This window comes from Callospermophilus lateralis, chromosome 3 (genome assembly GCF_048772815.1).
Source record: "Callospermophilus lateralis isolate mCalLat2 chromosome 3, mCalLat2.hap1, whole genome shotgun sequence".
Classification (NCBI taxonomy): Eukaryota; Metazoa; Chordata; class Mammalia; order Rodentia; family Sciuridae; genus Callospermophilus; species Callospermophilus lateralis.
Window position 1 is genome coordinate 85,479,154 of NC_135307.1, and position 17,405 is coordinate 85,496,558.

At 40.4% G+C, this 17,405-nt stretch overlaps 1 protein-coding gene across 2 annotated transcripts in view; it reads right to left on the reverse strand.

Moving 5' to 3' along the window:
• Rasgrp1 (RAS guanyl releasing protein 1) overlaps positions 1–17,114 on the reverse strand; it is a 68,601-nt gene extending 51,487 nt beyond the window's left edge. For both annotated transcript variants that reach the window (XM_076848478.1, XM_076848479.1), the window contains exons 1-2: positions 16,960–17,114; positions 12,734–12,918 (exon numbers count right to left, since the gene is read on the reverse strand). In XM_076848478.1, coding sequence (XP_076704593.1) covers positions 12,734–12,918; positions 16,960–16,994 — 220 coding nt within the window. In that variant the 5' untranslated portion in view covers positions 16,995–17,114. The remainder of the gene's footprint in view (positions 1–12,733; positions 12,919–16,959) is intronic.
• Positions 17,115–17,405: the final 291 nt, after the last annotated feature.

A 17,405-nucleotide genomic window follows, 5' to 3' on the forward strand; every position in this document is an offset into this window, starting at 1 on the left:
CTTGGGTTGTACCATTATAATGTGTGTCAACCCAACTCCACCTGCTGAGAGCTTTCTGGAGGCCCTTCATACCTCCATCTGTGTGCAAGACACTCTGGGAAGCCAACACCCTCTAGAAGCAGCCTTAACTACTGGTTGGTGGCACTTGGAATGTAAACACACTTCTCCTGGATGGGATGGTTCTGAAGGGAGTCTTAAACTTGACCCCCAGTGTGGGAGCCCATTTGATGATACACCCTCCAGGAGCAGCTTTTCCTCTTCCCCTGTCAGCTTTTGGTAGGATCACCTCCCAAACATACATTTTGTTCAAATTCTTGTCTCAGGATCTGCTTCTGGGAATTCTCAAACTAAGATAAACTTATTTAATTTTCACCTAACTCTTAACATTTCTTCGTACTATTAACCATTTTGTAGATGAAGAGATTAAAGTAAACCAATTTGCCTTAGGCAACAATTGGTAAACAGCAGGGGCAGGATTAAATCCCCAAACCCTGCTGTGACCTGGCTGTTGCATCAAGGCCAGGCTGGGTCTTTCCACCAAGGCTGGGGTAAGGCGGGAGGGGTGGAGGGGCCAGCTAGAATTTCTGAATTCCAGCTCCTGTCTCTGAGAGTAAAAATGAAGATTAGAGCTTCTAGTTGCTTTTTACATTTGTTTTTTTTTTTTTTTAAATATCCAGGAATTCAACATTGAGTCTCTAGAGAATGGACTGATATGACATGGAATGTAATATACATGGATACGTTATTTTCATGATGTGCAATTAAAGTAGTCCATTTTTGTTCTTGACTTCCTCTCCCCTCTTTAAGATAGACATGGCTACTCCATTTCAGTGCTCTAGAAAATGAGAGCAATCAATTCCAGAAGAAAGCTGGAGGCATCACTATACCTGATTTTCAGACATACTACAAAGCCATAGTAACCAAAATAGCATGGTATTGGCATAAAACCAGACATATAGAACAATAAAATATAGAAGCCCAAAGTAAACCCAGGCATCCATACACTGGAGAAAGGACAGCTTCTTCAACGTGTGTAGCTGGAAAAACTGGAGAGTCACATGAAGATTGAAACTTGAGCCCTATCTCTTATCTGGTACAAAAAAATCAACTCAAAATGAATCAAAGAATTAAATAAAAGACCTGAAACTACTAGACGAATGCTCTTCAAAAATTCACTAGAAGAATGCACTTCAAAACATTGGTACAGGCAATGGTTTTCTGAATAGGACCCCAGACGCATAGGAAATGAAAGCAAAAAAACTGACATATAGGATTCCATCAAACCAAAATGCTTCTGCACAGCAAACAACCTACAGAGTGAAGAGACAACCCACAGAACTGGAGAAAATATTTGCCAATTATTCATCTGACAGAGGGTTAATATTCAGAATATATAAAAACTAAAAAAAGTAACAAAAAAGTAATTAAATGTATAAATGGGCAAATGATCTATTTTTCTTTTTTTATTTTTTTGTTTAGTACTGAGGATTGAACCCAGTAATGCTCAACCACTGAGCCACACCCCTAGGCCCCCCTCGCTTTAAATTTAGAGACAAGGTCTTGCTGAGTTGCTAAGTGCTTTGCTAAGTTGCTGAGGCTGGCTTTGAACTCACAATCCTCCTAAGCCTCAGCTTCCTAAATCACTGGGATTACAGGCATGTACCACCATGCCCGGCTTTATTTTTCTTTTCTAAGATTTAAATTTTTTTTTAATTTTTCACAAATGATCTAATAGACACTTCTCAAAAGAAGAAATACCAATGGCAATAAATATATGAAAATAATAATAAATATTGTTAGCCATCAGGGAAACAATACAACAATGAGATACTATCTCATCCCAGTTAGAAGGTCAAATGCCTATTATTAAAAAAACAAACAAACAAACAAAAAAAAACCAAAATCCCAAAAGAAATGTTAGCAAAAATGTGGAGAAAAAGGAACTTGTATACACTGTTGGTAGTATTGTGAATTAGTATAACCATCATTGAGAACAGTATGGATATTCCTCAGAAAACTAAAATTAGATCTACTGTATGATCCAGTTATTTCACTTTTGGGTATATATATATCCAAAGGAAATGAAACCAGCATTCCAAAGAGATACTTGCATTCCCATGTTTACTGCAGCCCTACTCATAATAGCTAAGATATGAAATCAGCCTAGGTGCCTATCAATGAATTAATGGATAAAGAAAATGTGATACACATATGTGCAATGAAATATAATTCATCCATAAAGAATGAAATCCTGTTATTTGCAGAAAGATGGGTGGAACTAGAGATCATCATGTTAAGTAAAATAAGCCAGAACAGGAAGACAAGTACTACGTGTTCTCTCTCATATGTGGATGCTAAAACAAGTCAACCTGAATGTAGAATAGTGATTAACAGAAGCTGTGAAAGGTGTGTGTGGAGAAAACAGTGGATAAAGGAAGGCTGGATTTGATCAGTGTACAATGAATACATGTATGCAAATATCACATTGAACCCTGTTAATACATGTAATTAATACATGCTGATAAAAATTTAAAAGATAATAACACAACACAAAACAATAGTGATTCTTTAATATCATAAAATATCCAATTAGTGCCCAAATTTCCAAATATATATAATAACATATTAAAAATGTAGGTGTAAACACACATAGACACATAATTTTCAGAAGTAAGAATCATACACTACAATTGATCTTCATTAATCCAGAGGGTCCTCCTCCATCTCTTTTTTCCAAAATTTTCAGGATGCCCTTTTTCTCAGTTAACTGAAGCTAAATCCATTAAGGTTGACCCTGGTGGTTACTGATTAGCTAATGAGACTCTTAAGCCACCGGGGACAGGGCAGGTGGTGGGACCACAGGCAGAGTAAGTGTGGGGAGCTGCTTCATTGAGGCCATACACTCAGGTGAACCCCAGAGTTCATCGCTGAGAGCAGGCACTTGTCCTTAACAATAACTAGACAGCTCAGTGGCAGGCACTATGGGTCACTGGCTATTTTCTGAAAGCAGCATAGAAGAAGTGGAATGACTCACTGTCTGGCCTGGATTGCATGGGACTAGAGGGAAATGATGAGCCCACCATGGCAGGTTTAAATGGAGAAAAGCTGGAACCCATGGTGAGGAGGAAGGATGTATGAAAAAGCCTATATGCATATGGTATTTAAATATATAAATGCAAAATTAACCCAAACAACGAACCACTCATCAGATTGAAGGAAGCTCTATAGGCTATAACTACATTCTCACAAGATACATTCAACTATGGGATTTTTTTTTTTTTTTCTCTCTGAATGCCCTGGGTTCCCCCATAAAATGGGATGGTTCACAAAGTAACAGAAACATGTGTGAGACTGTGTGGTTCAGGAAGATCAATGAAGAAAAGACTTATATGGCTCCTTTTGCTCCTCTACCCAGAAACTCTCACTTAACTGGCTTAAGCCTAAACTTTCCTATTTCTCAGATATCTTCATCCTCAACTGTCTTCTTTACTAGTCTGGTTATTCTCTTCCCTCCTTCATTACAAAACTGTCAATCCCTACTCCTTTTTGTCCATTTCAGTTAACTACTGGTGTCCTTCCAATTCAATCCCATTCTGACAGTTTCTTTTATTTGAAGATTCTAGAAGAACCTCAGCAATCTCCCCAGGGCCCTTGACCACAGTCTGGGCAAAAACCGAGTAGACAACATGGCCTCCGGTCCTCAACTGCTGCCCACCACCCCTTCCTTACAGCAGAAGAATCCCAGCTATACCCACTGGAGCTTCTTTGCAGTTCTGTCTTTGTATTTCTCACCTAGCGGTTACTTGAGACTCCCTAAGAAAGCTAAGAAAAGATTTTTTGTTTCTGAAAGTAAAGCTTAAACAAAACTTTCACTATACATAACAAAAATGAGGGATAGAATTTTAAGTTAATGGAAGTATTTTTTCTTTGTTTATTACAATTATAATCAGTCAGGCTTCTTGCAATTTAGCACTGGAAAGAACAAAGTACTCTTCTTGTAATTCCTTTAATTCTTCATTAGCATCATTATAGTTGCCGAGCAACCTTCAATTTTATGTCCCATAGTTGAAAGAATTATGCCAGAATTATTTTTTTTTCAGGACAGAATAGCAACTTTGTGGGTTAGCACACCATTTTATAAATATGAAGGTTGAATTATGGAAAGTAAAGTTATGGTATTTTATCAAAAGTCAACATAATTATATTACCTGTAACTATCCATAGAAGTCAATTTAGGAAAAAAAAAAAAAGAAACAAGAAAGTTGATATTGCTAATCTTGCTTGTGGTAGAATGAATGATATAATCCCTTTGCTAGTCTGTATTTTCTAAGTTTTCTATAGTGAATATGAGTGATTTAAAAGTCATTAATATTTAAAAAGTAAGTGAGAGAACTGAGTGACACTTAGAGCTTCACAAATACAAGAACTTATAGAATAAATGAGACTATGTATATAAAATATTAATATAAACACTGTTATTCATCATAATTACTGAAAAGCTAGGTATTACTAATCGATGATATTTTAAATATTTTAAAAGTCTAGGTAAGTGGTTGATTTTGTTAGTATATCTTACCACAATGAAAAAAAAATCTTATGTAAGAACAATATAAACTTAGTCTATATTAATAATTTAGATATAATGGATTTAAATATGGTTGGGACTCCACCCTAAGAATATTGAGTCTCCAAACAATCAAAAAGCACTTTCTTTAAATATACAAATTCTGAAGAACTTTTTTCAAGTTCACATTTCATATCAAAATGAAACCTTGTCCCAGACATTTTTAGTTTCAGAATTCATTTCAATAGTATCACAATGAGGAAAAAGCAAAGCTCTGAGTTACAAAGTGACCTGTTAAAGCACTTTGGTTTCAAGCCAATGTCAATTTCAGAAATAAAACTCAACACTTATTTTTCTCCAGGAGCAACTCACAAACTTTTACTGGTCATCCCTAACAGGAATGATGTGGCATTACACAATGGATTTAATAAAACTCTAATTAAAATGTCAATGAGATATTCACCAAGTCTTTGGAATATGAATTTTTAAAGCTTAGAGTTAATGAAAGAAAAAAGAAATGGAGACAAATTTAGCTTTATAAAAATGTGAATTTCTACATACTATATTATAAAAACGGAAAAAAGAAGAAAATGCCTGTAGCAAATAATATCTATAGAGTTAACAGATGTTTTAAATATAAAAAGCTTTTGCAAACCTCTAGTAATAAAAAAGCATTAATTAAGCAGCAGGTGATAAATAGGCAAAAGATATAAACAGTTTATAAAATTGAAATACAGTTATCACTCAAACTTACAAAAACACACTCAATAAAAGTTTGGTTGTATACATTAAGGGTACCTGTTACCATGTAGTAGAATGACTAAATGGGTGGAATCAGAAAGAAAGAGACAGAGCATAAAATACATGATGAACAGAAGTCCACAAAATTGAGATTTGGTTGATCAGAAACAAGGGATGCTTTAATCCTGGAGAATTTTTAGAAGCGAAATAAAAATTTAAAAAAGCACAGAGTGATAACTTCAATTACAGAATATGAATCTCTCATTGGTTTTAAAGTTTTGTCCCATCATCACTTCAAGAACACTTCTCAACCTTACTGATATTTGATTTCCTTATCTCTACGGTATATTGTTTCTTTCCTTTGAAGAACACATGGGGATTTTTTTTTTAAAAAAAGACGTATATGAAAGAAGCAAAACAATGGAAAAATTATTACTTTCTCCTAACTAGGTGATACAAAATAAGATTCCCAGTTAGGGAGTTTCCCTTCCCCTCTAAACACTTTGCGTGGTAAGCATCCTCTATACCTGGAAGACAGTGGTGTGCTGGTAAACGTTTGACAATGGTCTCTCTAGGGTTGGCATTGAACAGGAAGCACTGATAGTAGCATTTGTTGATTTCCAAAATGTGAATACTTCCAACATAGACAATATCAAGCTAAGCTACTAGCATGATTTTACTGGTCATGGACTTGGGAAGCAACTGCACATCTGCATGCCATTATACAGCATTTATACCAAATAGACATATTCTCAAAAGCACAGATCATAGTAAGATATGGTAATGTATTAGGAAGTGATAAGTTTTGAATACTTCCGACCTTCTTGTAAAAATATGATTTAAGTGAATATAGTTTAATTTTTAATGATGCAAGCTTGAAGAATTCTTGAAAATTGAACAACTTGCTCTTGTGAGCTGGTACCAGTCAATCCAGCACACCACTGCTAGGAGATAATGCAACTAGAGGTGAAATAAAATTTTAAAAAGCACACCTAGTTGGTGTGCCCCAAAGCTGGCCCATACTTTGCCTCTTGCCCTGTATTTTCCTCCCAGTAAATCTAGGGTACCTCAGCTAGGCTATAGCTCAAACTCACTACTCCTGCAGAATAAGGCACAATGCTTGGACACGATAATGCATTAAGCAAAGGCCAATAGGCTCTTAGATCAGAAGATAGGCCTGGGGTGGCACTGTCCTTCTCCATGGTTCCACAGTTCTGTTACTGCTGTCTCTGTTGATTTTGAGCAGACTGTTTCTGTTCACACTGTTTCTTAATAACCTTTAGGTCAACAGACTGCCTTAAAAAAAATAAATTGGTGAAGTGGTATATCTGGGTGATTTCTTGGGAAGCCCCTCTCCAGCTAAGCCACTAACCCATGGAGGCTGGGCGTTAATTAGGGAGCCTGCCCCTGCCATGCTTTACGAAACAGGACTGAGTGCTGCATAAAGGCAGAAACATATAGTAGGAAAGTTGCCTTTGTAACATTATAGTTACAACAGACATCCACATTCTCTTTATTCTATGGTCAAAAGATTTACAGACTTAGTTTAGTTCTATAGACAGTTTACCTTAGTTGAGAAGAAACAGGAAGGCAGGAAAATCTGATAGTAGTTGTCCCTGGGTTTCAAACCTGCTCACAGGCAGGGCCTCTAATTACACAAAGGCTGGACTGCTTTAAGATCCCCAAGAGGCTATTTCCCTCATGTGCTTTTCTAGTTCATAGCTTGAAAAACCTATTTGCTCCATTGCTTCTCCAGAGATTTGTGCTCTTCAGGGTTTCCTAGAAAGCATGAGAGAAACCTCTGGGATGTCCAGGAAGCAAATGGGCTATGCAGAAGTTTTATCGTAGGTCACCTCCATCAAAACCAGAGTGACAACTGGCCAAATAGAAAGTTCTGGGTTTGGCCTACAGGAATAGAATGCTGAACACCCTCCCTTAAAGACTACTCCTCACATCACAGTTGGAGAATGTCTAGTATAGCAGAACGTCTTGAGCCTGAGATAACTTAACCAGAGGTATGTATGTGAATCATACCATCTGTTTCAGAGGTAGAAAGACCTATGAGATCATAGCTTCCTACCCAATAATGAGCTGCACTGTACATAGGCCATTGAACTTTTCCAAGTTTCAATTCCCTAACAGTTCAAAGAGCAAAACAATACCCACTTCATAGAGTAATGAGGAAGATAACTGGATCAAAACAGGTAAAAGCACAGTGCCCTAGGAGAATGTAGTATGCAAGTTTTCAACTATTGCCAGTCCTTGACTGTCTTTCTTGGCAGTAAAATTCATCTCTGGATGATTATTGAAAAAACTCAGAATTCCTGAGTTTTCTTTTTAAGATGGACCATACTCTATTACTGAGGGAGGCCTGCTGTGAACAGTGCACACAGGGGAGCACAGATAAGCAGGAAGGGACTTCCCACCTTCCAAAGGCCTGATGGTCACTGTAACTTATGCATATAAGAGAGCAAGCATGCCAGCCTGAGGCACTGGGTGGTGCCAGCCAGTCAAAGATACAACAGAGGGTTCATTAAAATAAGAGGCATCCTAACCATAAAATGGCAATTCACTCCAGAAGACTAAGAGTAGGTGTGCCTGGGAGCCGCACCCCAGAACCATGCTTTACATGTGAAACCTTGTGGTCATGACTGCCAAAAACTAGGGGTTCCACTGAGGAGGCTTTTCCGTCAGGTGTGGGCTTCATATAGTCCACCATCAGCAGGGGGTAAGACTAAGGCTCCTTCCTGACCCTAATCTTCACTTGGTTCTTGCTGTTCCCAATTCTTGGGTCTAAGTGCTCATTGATGTCATGGCCCTTATTTCTGGTTTTGTTCTCTGGTTACCTGTGGGCACCTTGCTCTGGTGCACAGACTTGAAGTTGCAAAGTGGTGAGAAATCCCTAACGTTCGTTTTGCCAGCAGGGGAACTGTGATCCCAACAAGTGTGTTTGCCTTCTTTGACTCTGATTTTAAAATCAAATATAATATTTTATCTTTAATTAAGGTCTACAAAATGTTTAACATCTAGCAGCTTCATGATGGGGAAAATACGTTATTCGTTTGGGGCCGTTTCCAGTTTGCAAAGTAGCATTAATAAAATGCATATACTAATTCATTAATTAAAAAGAAATTCAGGAAGATGCTTGATGGTCTAAAAGATGGGGTCTAACAAATATTTTTTACATGGAATGGGTTAAATTTCTAATCTGGAGAGGCCAGGCCTGCAGAACTGGGTGCAGGCCTATCCTGTGTGGCATGCAGGTCTCCTGAGTGCAGGAAGGAAGTTCAGAAGAGAAATATCCAAGTCTGCCCCAGCTCAGGTTGCTGTGGCTGCCAAGGGTAAGGGAGGAACATGAGCAACATGTTTCTTTTTTAGGCCATGGGCTTGAGCAAGTTGTTTCAATTCTCAGAAATTCAATTCACTTTCTTGTTTGTCCAAAAAAAGATAGTAATACCTGACCTATTTCAGAGTTGTTTTGAGTATAAAAGAAAATCAATACATAAGAAGTGATAAGAAAAAAATAAATGATAGTCCATAAACATGAGATACAGGGATTCATTTCTCTTTGCATTGACAGTTAAAACAAAATATTGAGTTTCTTTTTCACCCCTCCCCAGAGCAGAAGGCCTGCTTGCAGACAGGTGCTTTCTGGGTCTTTGTGTGTGTGTGTGTGTGTGTGTGTGTGTGTGTGTGTGTGTGTTTCTTTTCTGATGCTATCAGAAATTGCCTTACACTGAGGAAACTAGGAGAGGCTTCATGAATTTGTACATTTAAAGACTTCTATTTGTCCCCAATGTTCACGGCCCTACTACAAAGTGGAAAAAAAATAAAAAATAAAAAGCCCTGATGATCTCATAGGTCTTTCTACCTCTGAAACAGATGGTATGATTCACATACATTTGACATAAATGTACCAGGTTGTGATGATTTGCCTCATTATGCTCAGCTGAAGAGTGGATTAACTGGCAGTAATATATTGGGGATGTAAAACATGACCTCTGATTAGAACAGAAGGTAGGAGTGGGCTGTTCCATGGTTAGAGCAATGAATTATGACTCAAGGCACTAAGTTTCTAATCACAGGTCTGTAAACTTGTGTGAGACACTGGGAAGTCTGCTGGAGACCTTCAGACATACCTTTAATTTGTATGTGCAGGCTATCTATTCTCATAAACATTATAATGCACACTTCTTCTGAGAACAGTGTGGGTGATAAAATTAACAGTTAATAATGCTAGAGACAGCCATCCCTAAAGATTTCTGAATGCCTATGCTGCTAACAGTATTCAGACTGTCACCTATAAATGCTAGTGAAATGCAAATCCCATAGTTTCCAGAAAATCTATCTGCTACTTTTCCCCCTTCAAGTCAACCATTTACCCTCTCTAGTACCATAAAACAGACTTTGATGACGGAAATATTCCCTATTTACTCTGTCCAGAAGTAGGCACTGCTGCTTGAACTTGAACTAGGACTAGTGAGGCTCCAGAACTCAATTTTCAATTTGATTTAATTTTAACAAATTGAAATGCATATGACAATAAACCCGTGGTGTAGCCAGTGGCTACTGGCTACTGTTTTGGATAGCGAGGCTGGAGCCAAATTAACTAATGAATTAGTCAGTCTATCTTCAAGAGAGCTTTTTTTTTGGTAAAAATCGGATACAAAACAGATATCCCAACAGATATCCTAACAGATACCTCAACTGATAACCAAAGATGGAAGATGGAGAAGAGAATAAAAAGCACTCCCATCCCCTCTAGACATAGTCTTTTTTTTTTTTTTTTTTTTTTGCCTCTTTCATGTAAATTCTGTGACAGGAAACTCTGCAGTATACTACAACAAACCCTGAGCTCTAACCTTACCATTTCCCCACAGCATTCCCTAGGCCCAAGACAGTCTGGAGACTGGCCATGCTCCTCAATCTGCCACCTCGTACTAGAGTACACTTACTCACAGTATACACATGCTGGGTGCAAAGCACATATTGTTCCTGCATACCTTCATTTATCATCAACCATCTTTTGTGTGTGCATATATGTACATATTTTTTATATATATATATATATGTTTTTCTAAATAGTACACTTCTCAGTTATCATAAGCTCTAGTGGCATGGGGGTTTGGTCACTGTAATTCTTCTTACACATTGCCCAGCAAGTCAGATGCAATTAGGGGCTTAAAAATGTTTCTTGATAATGAATAAAAAACCATTAGATTCAGTGGGATTTTTACAGCTATTACACACACACACACACACACACACACGAGCGCATATATGTATGTGTGTATATATATATATATATATATATATATATATATATATATATATATAATTATTATTATTATTTTAGTTGTTGATTGACCTTTATTTTATTCATTTATTTACACGTGGTGCTGAGAAGTGAACCCCAGGTCTCATATATGTTAGGCAAGTGCTGTACTACAGAGCTACAATCCCAGCCCAGCTATTAATTTTTTTGAGTTCAACACATTCCAAAACAATGAATTAGTGCCTTTGTAGAATTTGTTGAAAGGAGTGGGTTACACTTGGTTATTATGGGGAAGGACTTTGCAATTGGTTATATATTTTTCTGTTTGATATCATGATTACTTGAATGTTAGGAAAAGAGTCCTGCACTCAGCAGGTGGTTAAATGGCTCTGAGGAAGAAAGATAATATGATAAATATATTAATGATCCTAATTTTCTTAATAGTGAAAGAGCAAGAAAATAAGTCATTTTTCATAAAACAATCATTATGTTCTGCTAAGGACCAGTAAATATGACTGAAAAAAAAGTGGGTAAGGAACTTTGCAATTTATCCAAGCTGGGAACTAGATACAAGCAGCATGTGAATAATGGCTGTTGTACCCATTGGCTTCCACCGTCTTCTACTTATCTCTTTGCATGTATGTGTTCTAAGAACATTTTGAAAAAGAAAATCATTCATTTTGCTCCCAAATTCATCCTTAACTGAAAGATAAATATGTAAATAAAGAGGAATTTACTAGTAATAAAACCCTTGCATTATTTTTCAGTACAGGGAATCAAATCCAGAGCCTTGTGCATGCTAGGTAAGTACTCTACCACTGAACTACACCCCTAGATTTTCTCCCTCTTTTTCAAGTTAAAAGGTCTACAATAAACAGCACTGCAAAACAGTGATTCTCAGTGGGGTTCTTAGAGCAGCTGCATGTGTATCACCTGGGAACTTGTTAGAAATGCAAATTTGGGGGCCCTGCCCTGCTCCAGACCTGCTGGAGCAGAAACTTTGGGGGTGGGGTCCAGCCATCTGCATTACTTAAAAATAAAACAAAACAAAAAACCCCTCCACATGATTTGATGCATTGATTTTAGGAATGATTGTTTAAACTAATTTTGAAATAGTTGATTCAGTGTTGTACTAAATGAGTATCTCTATAAATAAGTCTAACCAAACACTAAACATGTCCAGTCAATAGACCAGTTCTAAGATCTAATAGCTCTTGTGCTACCAGGGATCCGCTTAACCCTCCTCTCTGCTCTCTGGGAGGCTACCAGGGCTGGGGTGGGAGCTACAGAGCTGAGCCAACAAACTCATCTTCTTCCCAGTGGGAGATGGAAGAATACAAAAAGGGGCAAACAGAGGAATTGGATATTGGAAATCTTTGAATTCAAAGATTTCATAGAAATCCATTAATTTAATCTTTTCCCTTTTGGAACAAAGCAAATATTTAGCACTTTCCAATCACTTGTACACAAATGATAATCAAAAGAAAGGTAGTGCTTATAAAATTAAAAATAAATCTTTTCAGAGAATTGCTTTATAGCTCCGCTGAGCCCGAGTACCCTTTGTGATGAGTACAGGTGTTGACAAAGAGCAGTGTCTGGATAATTCGCTGCCCGTATGTGTGTCCACACGCTCACTTCCCAGCTCCTTGATCCTCCATCATAACATTTATTAACCAGAATCTTCTAATCACAGACACAATTGCAATTCCAGATTGTAAGAGGAATTATCGAGACATTATTTGTCCAAATGATTCAAAGGCTTTCAAATTTCTGTTGGATAACAATGTTTGCTCACGTAACACAGACTTTATCTACCCCAAGAACACAAGGACAAAAAAGTGTCAGAGGACCAGATGCACAATATTATTTTATGATATTTTTCATCATGAGACAGATCTCCAACCTAAGAAAAATGAAAATGCAAACTCTGTTCAGTAACTTTTTTCACTTTAAATTGCACCTCTCATCACGACCTATTACACCCACATAGTCATGTGCCATAGGCACTGCAGACTGTCTCCAACATTTCAAAGGCTCAAAAGCTATTTTTAAAGCCAAAATACAATTTAGGTTGCTATTCTATAAAACATTTTTTAAGGGAAGAACAAAGTAATATAGTGATTTCTATGCACAGGAGCAATTAGCCAACTCACCAAAAGATTGAATGCAGCTGTCAATGAGATCGTCCAGGCTGGCTCCTTTGGCCAAATGTCCCAGGGACACCATCATTCGGAACTGGGTGATCTGGGCCAGACTGGGATGGGAAGGGAAGGGGCTGTTGGCTGATTTCGCCTCTAGTCTTGCTTTAGGGGCAGTTCTGGAGCCATGGGAAGGTTTCCTGGGGAAAGAGAGAAGGCAGTGAGGGCAAGCAGAGCAGCGCCAGGCTCTGAAGGCAGATTGGACAGCAAAAGGCGTGGAGATAAAACAATTAATCCCCAGAGTTGGGCTGATAGAATACATACCCCTCCCACTTAGCAAATGCACCAAATGGACTGGTTGGCTGTTAAAGAGACATCTCCCCAGCAAATGACAGGTGAGATTTTAGGATTGCAACTATGGCTCTTTGCCCTGGCTTGAGGATTGCTCTGTCCTGCTGTTTCCTGGTTCCCAAAGGGGAAAGGCAGAGGCAAGACTGTATCTTTTATCTTAGTTTCTATCAATATATATATATATATATATATATATATATATATTGAAAGGACAAAGTGCAAGAGACATATACCCCATAACTGTGACTTTGTGCTCATCACATTTTATGATCAACACAAAATGGAATCAATTAATCGGTTAGTGCTTATTCTATGAGCAAGACATTGCATTAGGCTAGAGGGACCACAGTGAGATAGTATACCTGAGGGTACTTTGTATGCCAAAAAATATACTCATTGTATGTTAGGCAATCTAGAATGTCTTTAAACCTAGTTGGGGAATAAGACTGAGATAATAAAAAGGTAACTACATAATTCTTAAGTAAGTGTCCTGTGAGGGTCAAGGACAAGAAATACGATGTCCTCAGAGGAGGGAGAAGCAGTTTCTGGGTGAGTGTTGGAAGAGCTTCTCTGACAAGATAATATCTCACTCAGAAGGGGCTAAGTGCTTAGATCAACAAAAAATGTTGGGCACACCTGGGTTTTGGAAAGCCAGCCTGCCATAAGACAACTCTCTGAACACGGGCCAATCAGTACCAGGCCAGTCAAAAGGAGGGAGCACCTCGGGGCTTCAGATTCTGTTTCAAACTATCTCTGGGACACTGGTCTGTGGTAGCAATAGGCTCTGTTCCAACCTGGAGTGAGGCCAATTAAAACGAATCACCAATTGGTTACTGAGTTTTGCTAACCCAAGGCAGTGATTCCTGAAAGAGTGAAATGATGACTCAAACAAGTTTCTGGCCATTACTGATTTTTACTCAGGTCCTATGATAGCCTCAGAATAAAATGATAATCTAAAAACAAAACAGTAATGGCCACCATAAATTGAGTACCTATGCTATGGGGGCACTGTGTTGGGGATCTGCATTGTCTCTGAAGTTGTTATTTTCATCTCATGATACTCAAGCTGAGTTAGAAAAGAGCCTAAAGGTTGCACAACTTGAGCTGGATTGGGATTTGTTCCCGGAGCCTCCATGGCTTTAGAGTAAAAAACATGTACTGTGCCTTCAATTGTGAACCTTCCACTACATCAGAATTGGCAAGCAGACTCACAGAGAGGCTGAAAAGGTTAATTCAATGTAAAACAAGTTGAAGCCTTCAAAAACATAGCTTACAATACAGAGGCTGAATCTCTGTCCTTATTCCTTCTTCAGGTCCTTGAAACTCTCCTCAGAACCTCAGGGCTGGATGGATTTTTCACATTCATTTTCCAAACTCTTTGCCTATAGATATAGAGGTCCAGGCTTGGAAAGGCAATGTGACTGGCCACCAGGGCAAAGCAATCTAAAACCCAGCCTCCTAGGCCCCATGCCATATTTCCCAGCTGGGCTCCCTTCCCTTCTTGGAAGTACTGACAATTCCTTAAACCCATTGTAGGGATTAGTTAGTTTTCTGCTTCACCTGCTGCCTTAGCATCATTTAGATCACCTCAAAAGGCAGAGTAGGAGAAAAACACAAGTCCTGTCCTTCCAGGTAAAAGTCTCTTTTCTCTTTTCCACAGTAATTTCCCCTAGACTCTGGAAAAGAGGCAAAAGCACAGCACATAGGGCACCTGTCCTGCTTTGCAAACAGAGCTCATCCTGCTAAAGCTGGGAGGTGACTGGAGATTCAGAGAAAATTCGATTTTCTTTCTTAGTTGGTGGCATTGGTCAATCAGGACTTCTTAACCCACCCTGTTCTCTAGTTCTAGTAACATGTCCTGGTGTGGCCACTAAGGGAAACCACTTTGATTCATTTGGCACTTCTCAGAGGTAGGTGCTTTTACCAGAATTAGAATGAACTGTGATAGATAGGAATAAAGAAAGATCTAGAAAGAAGTATTTAGGGTAGAAAAAAAGGGGGAAGGTGAGATGCAACTTGGAAAGTAGGAAGGCCTGAGATACCAGACTTGGGCATTGGAAGTGGGGGAGGGGAATTATTAAAAATTCACTGCCCTAAGATAGGATTAACTGCTCCATAAATGGAAACTTGGCTCTTTTGCTGTTTAGTCTCTTGACTGGTTGCTTTATGAAAAATCCTCAAATTGATCCTCCGTCTCTTCTGGTGAAATGGTGGCAGATAAGGATTTATGAGATATTTTATTGTAGGAAGGTGTAAGGGTGTTTTGACAAATGATATAATGAATAGTCTAGTTCTGAAAATGCATATTTTTAAAGGATAATTAAGCCAAATGTCACCAGTTTAATTTGCAAAACAAGATACCCCCCTCAAAACAAAATACCCATATTAGCTTAAAGGTGTTTTTCTTAACATTTTATTTTTTTGTTGTAGTCGGACACAATACTTATTTTTATTAATTTATTTTTATGTGGTGTTGAGGATCGAACCCAGGTCCTCATACGTGCTAGGTGAGCACTCTACCACTGAATCACAACCCAAGCCCCAACTTGAAGGTGTTTCTGACCTAAAAGTGGCCAAGGCCCCACAGAGCTTACTGAAATATGTTGTTAAAACTCTGAACTGGTTTGTGTGAAATCTTCTTAAGGCACAGGTATCTCAGAGGGGTCACAGTTGCAACCTAACCTTATCATAAAATCCAGCATAAAAGAGTGAAAGATGAAATGGAGGGAGAGAACTGGAACTCCCACAGCTTGCTTTGCAGGGGAAGGTGACTTCCATTAGCTTCTAGTGAGGATTCTAGAAGTCCTGTCCTTTCCTCCCCATAATACAGACTCCATTTAACTGATGCTCCTCTCTCCCAGTCTAGTGAAAAGTGCAGTGGTGGACCCTCAGATACACGGAGTGGGGGCAAGGACTGCATTGAGGACTTGAAAACCTTAGTCCAGGGGATTGTAAGTACAGAAGGTCCAACATCACAAAGCACCCTGGCCCTGTCGGTTTGGCTGTGCAGGCTGGGCAAGCGCAGTCATATCCTAGTCTATGTGAATGGATTTGTGAAGTGCACAACTTGCTCTGCCCTGTACCGAGACCGGACGTCGTCCGGGCTGCAGCCTACTTCCGGTCCTTTGGGAGTCTTCATTTGCCTGGCCCTGCCAGGGCTTTTTCTCTTGCCAAGAGCCCTTTAACTAAGTGTTACTCTTCCTTCATCTCCTGCCATCCCAAGACCCTCTTAAGCATCTCTCTAGAATCTCAGTGGTGGAGAGGAGGAGAGCGGGCTCTCATTCAGAAGGTTATATGGTTTGCTAACCAAGGATTTGGAAACTTCTCTGGCGCAGGGGCAACCAAGCGGTGCCACCTCCGCTTGTTTGCTCGCTACAAACGCCTTTGGCCGTTTGGGGCAGGACCGAAAGAGAGCGCCAGGTGGCGCTGCCAGCGCCCCGCGCCAGCAGCAGGTGCTGGGGGCGCGGAGAGTCGGCGAGTGGGAAAATGGGAGTTCGGGTGTGCGGGGAAAATTCGGGAGGAGGTCGGAGGTTGGGTACCACATGGGTGAAGGGCATTGGTCCTAGCCGTTCTGGATCCCTCCAGGCAAACTCGGTCTCGCAGCCTCACCGCCCGCACAGCCCCAAATCCCTCCTCCACACCCGACGCGCGACTTGCTAGGCGCTCGGGACCCGTTCGCCTCTCGCGCGGGTCTCCTCGGACGTCAGCTGAGACCCCAGCTCCCCGAGGTCCTCCATCCCCTCCAACAGCTCCCCTCAGGAGAAAGGTCCTTGTCGTCCGCAACTCCCGTCTGCCCATCAACAAGAAGATCGCAAGGGCCGCCCGCGCAGCTGTCCTTTCCCCCAAGAAAGGAAACTGACGGTCCCTAGGGCGCCGCCACCTCTACTCACCGCGGAGCCTCTCGCGCCTTGCCCAGAGTGCCCATGGCCGCGGCGGAGCGCCTGGAGCCGGCTCACCTAGCGCGGCGGGACGGGCTCGGCGGGGCGCGGCGCATCGCCACGGCTGCCGCCTCCAGCCCGGCCTCTCCGCCCCGGGTCCTCGCCGCCCCCGGCCGCCCGCCTGCAGCTCTCGGAGCCAGGCGAGCCGACAGAGGCGCACCCGCAGGCACAAACTTTGTGTGAGCGCGCCCCCTCGCCTCACTCGCGCGCGCGCGCACACACACTCGCCCGCACGAACCACCTGACAAACGCTGATGTTATCGGCTGTAGGAAACGTGTAGGGCTCTGAGCTCTTCTACGAAACCTGCCCCCATTACTCAGTAGCGCCCCAAGGCCTGCGCCTCAAACAGATCTCTTTTCACACCCGTCGACGGTCGACCTCTCCCAGGCGAAGGGTT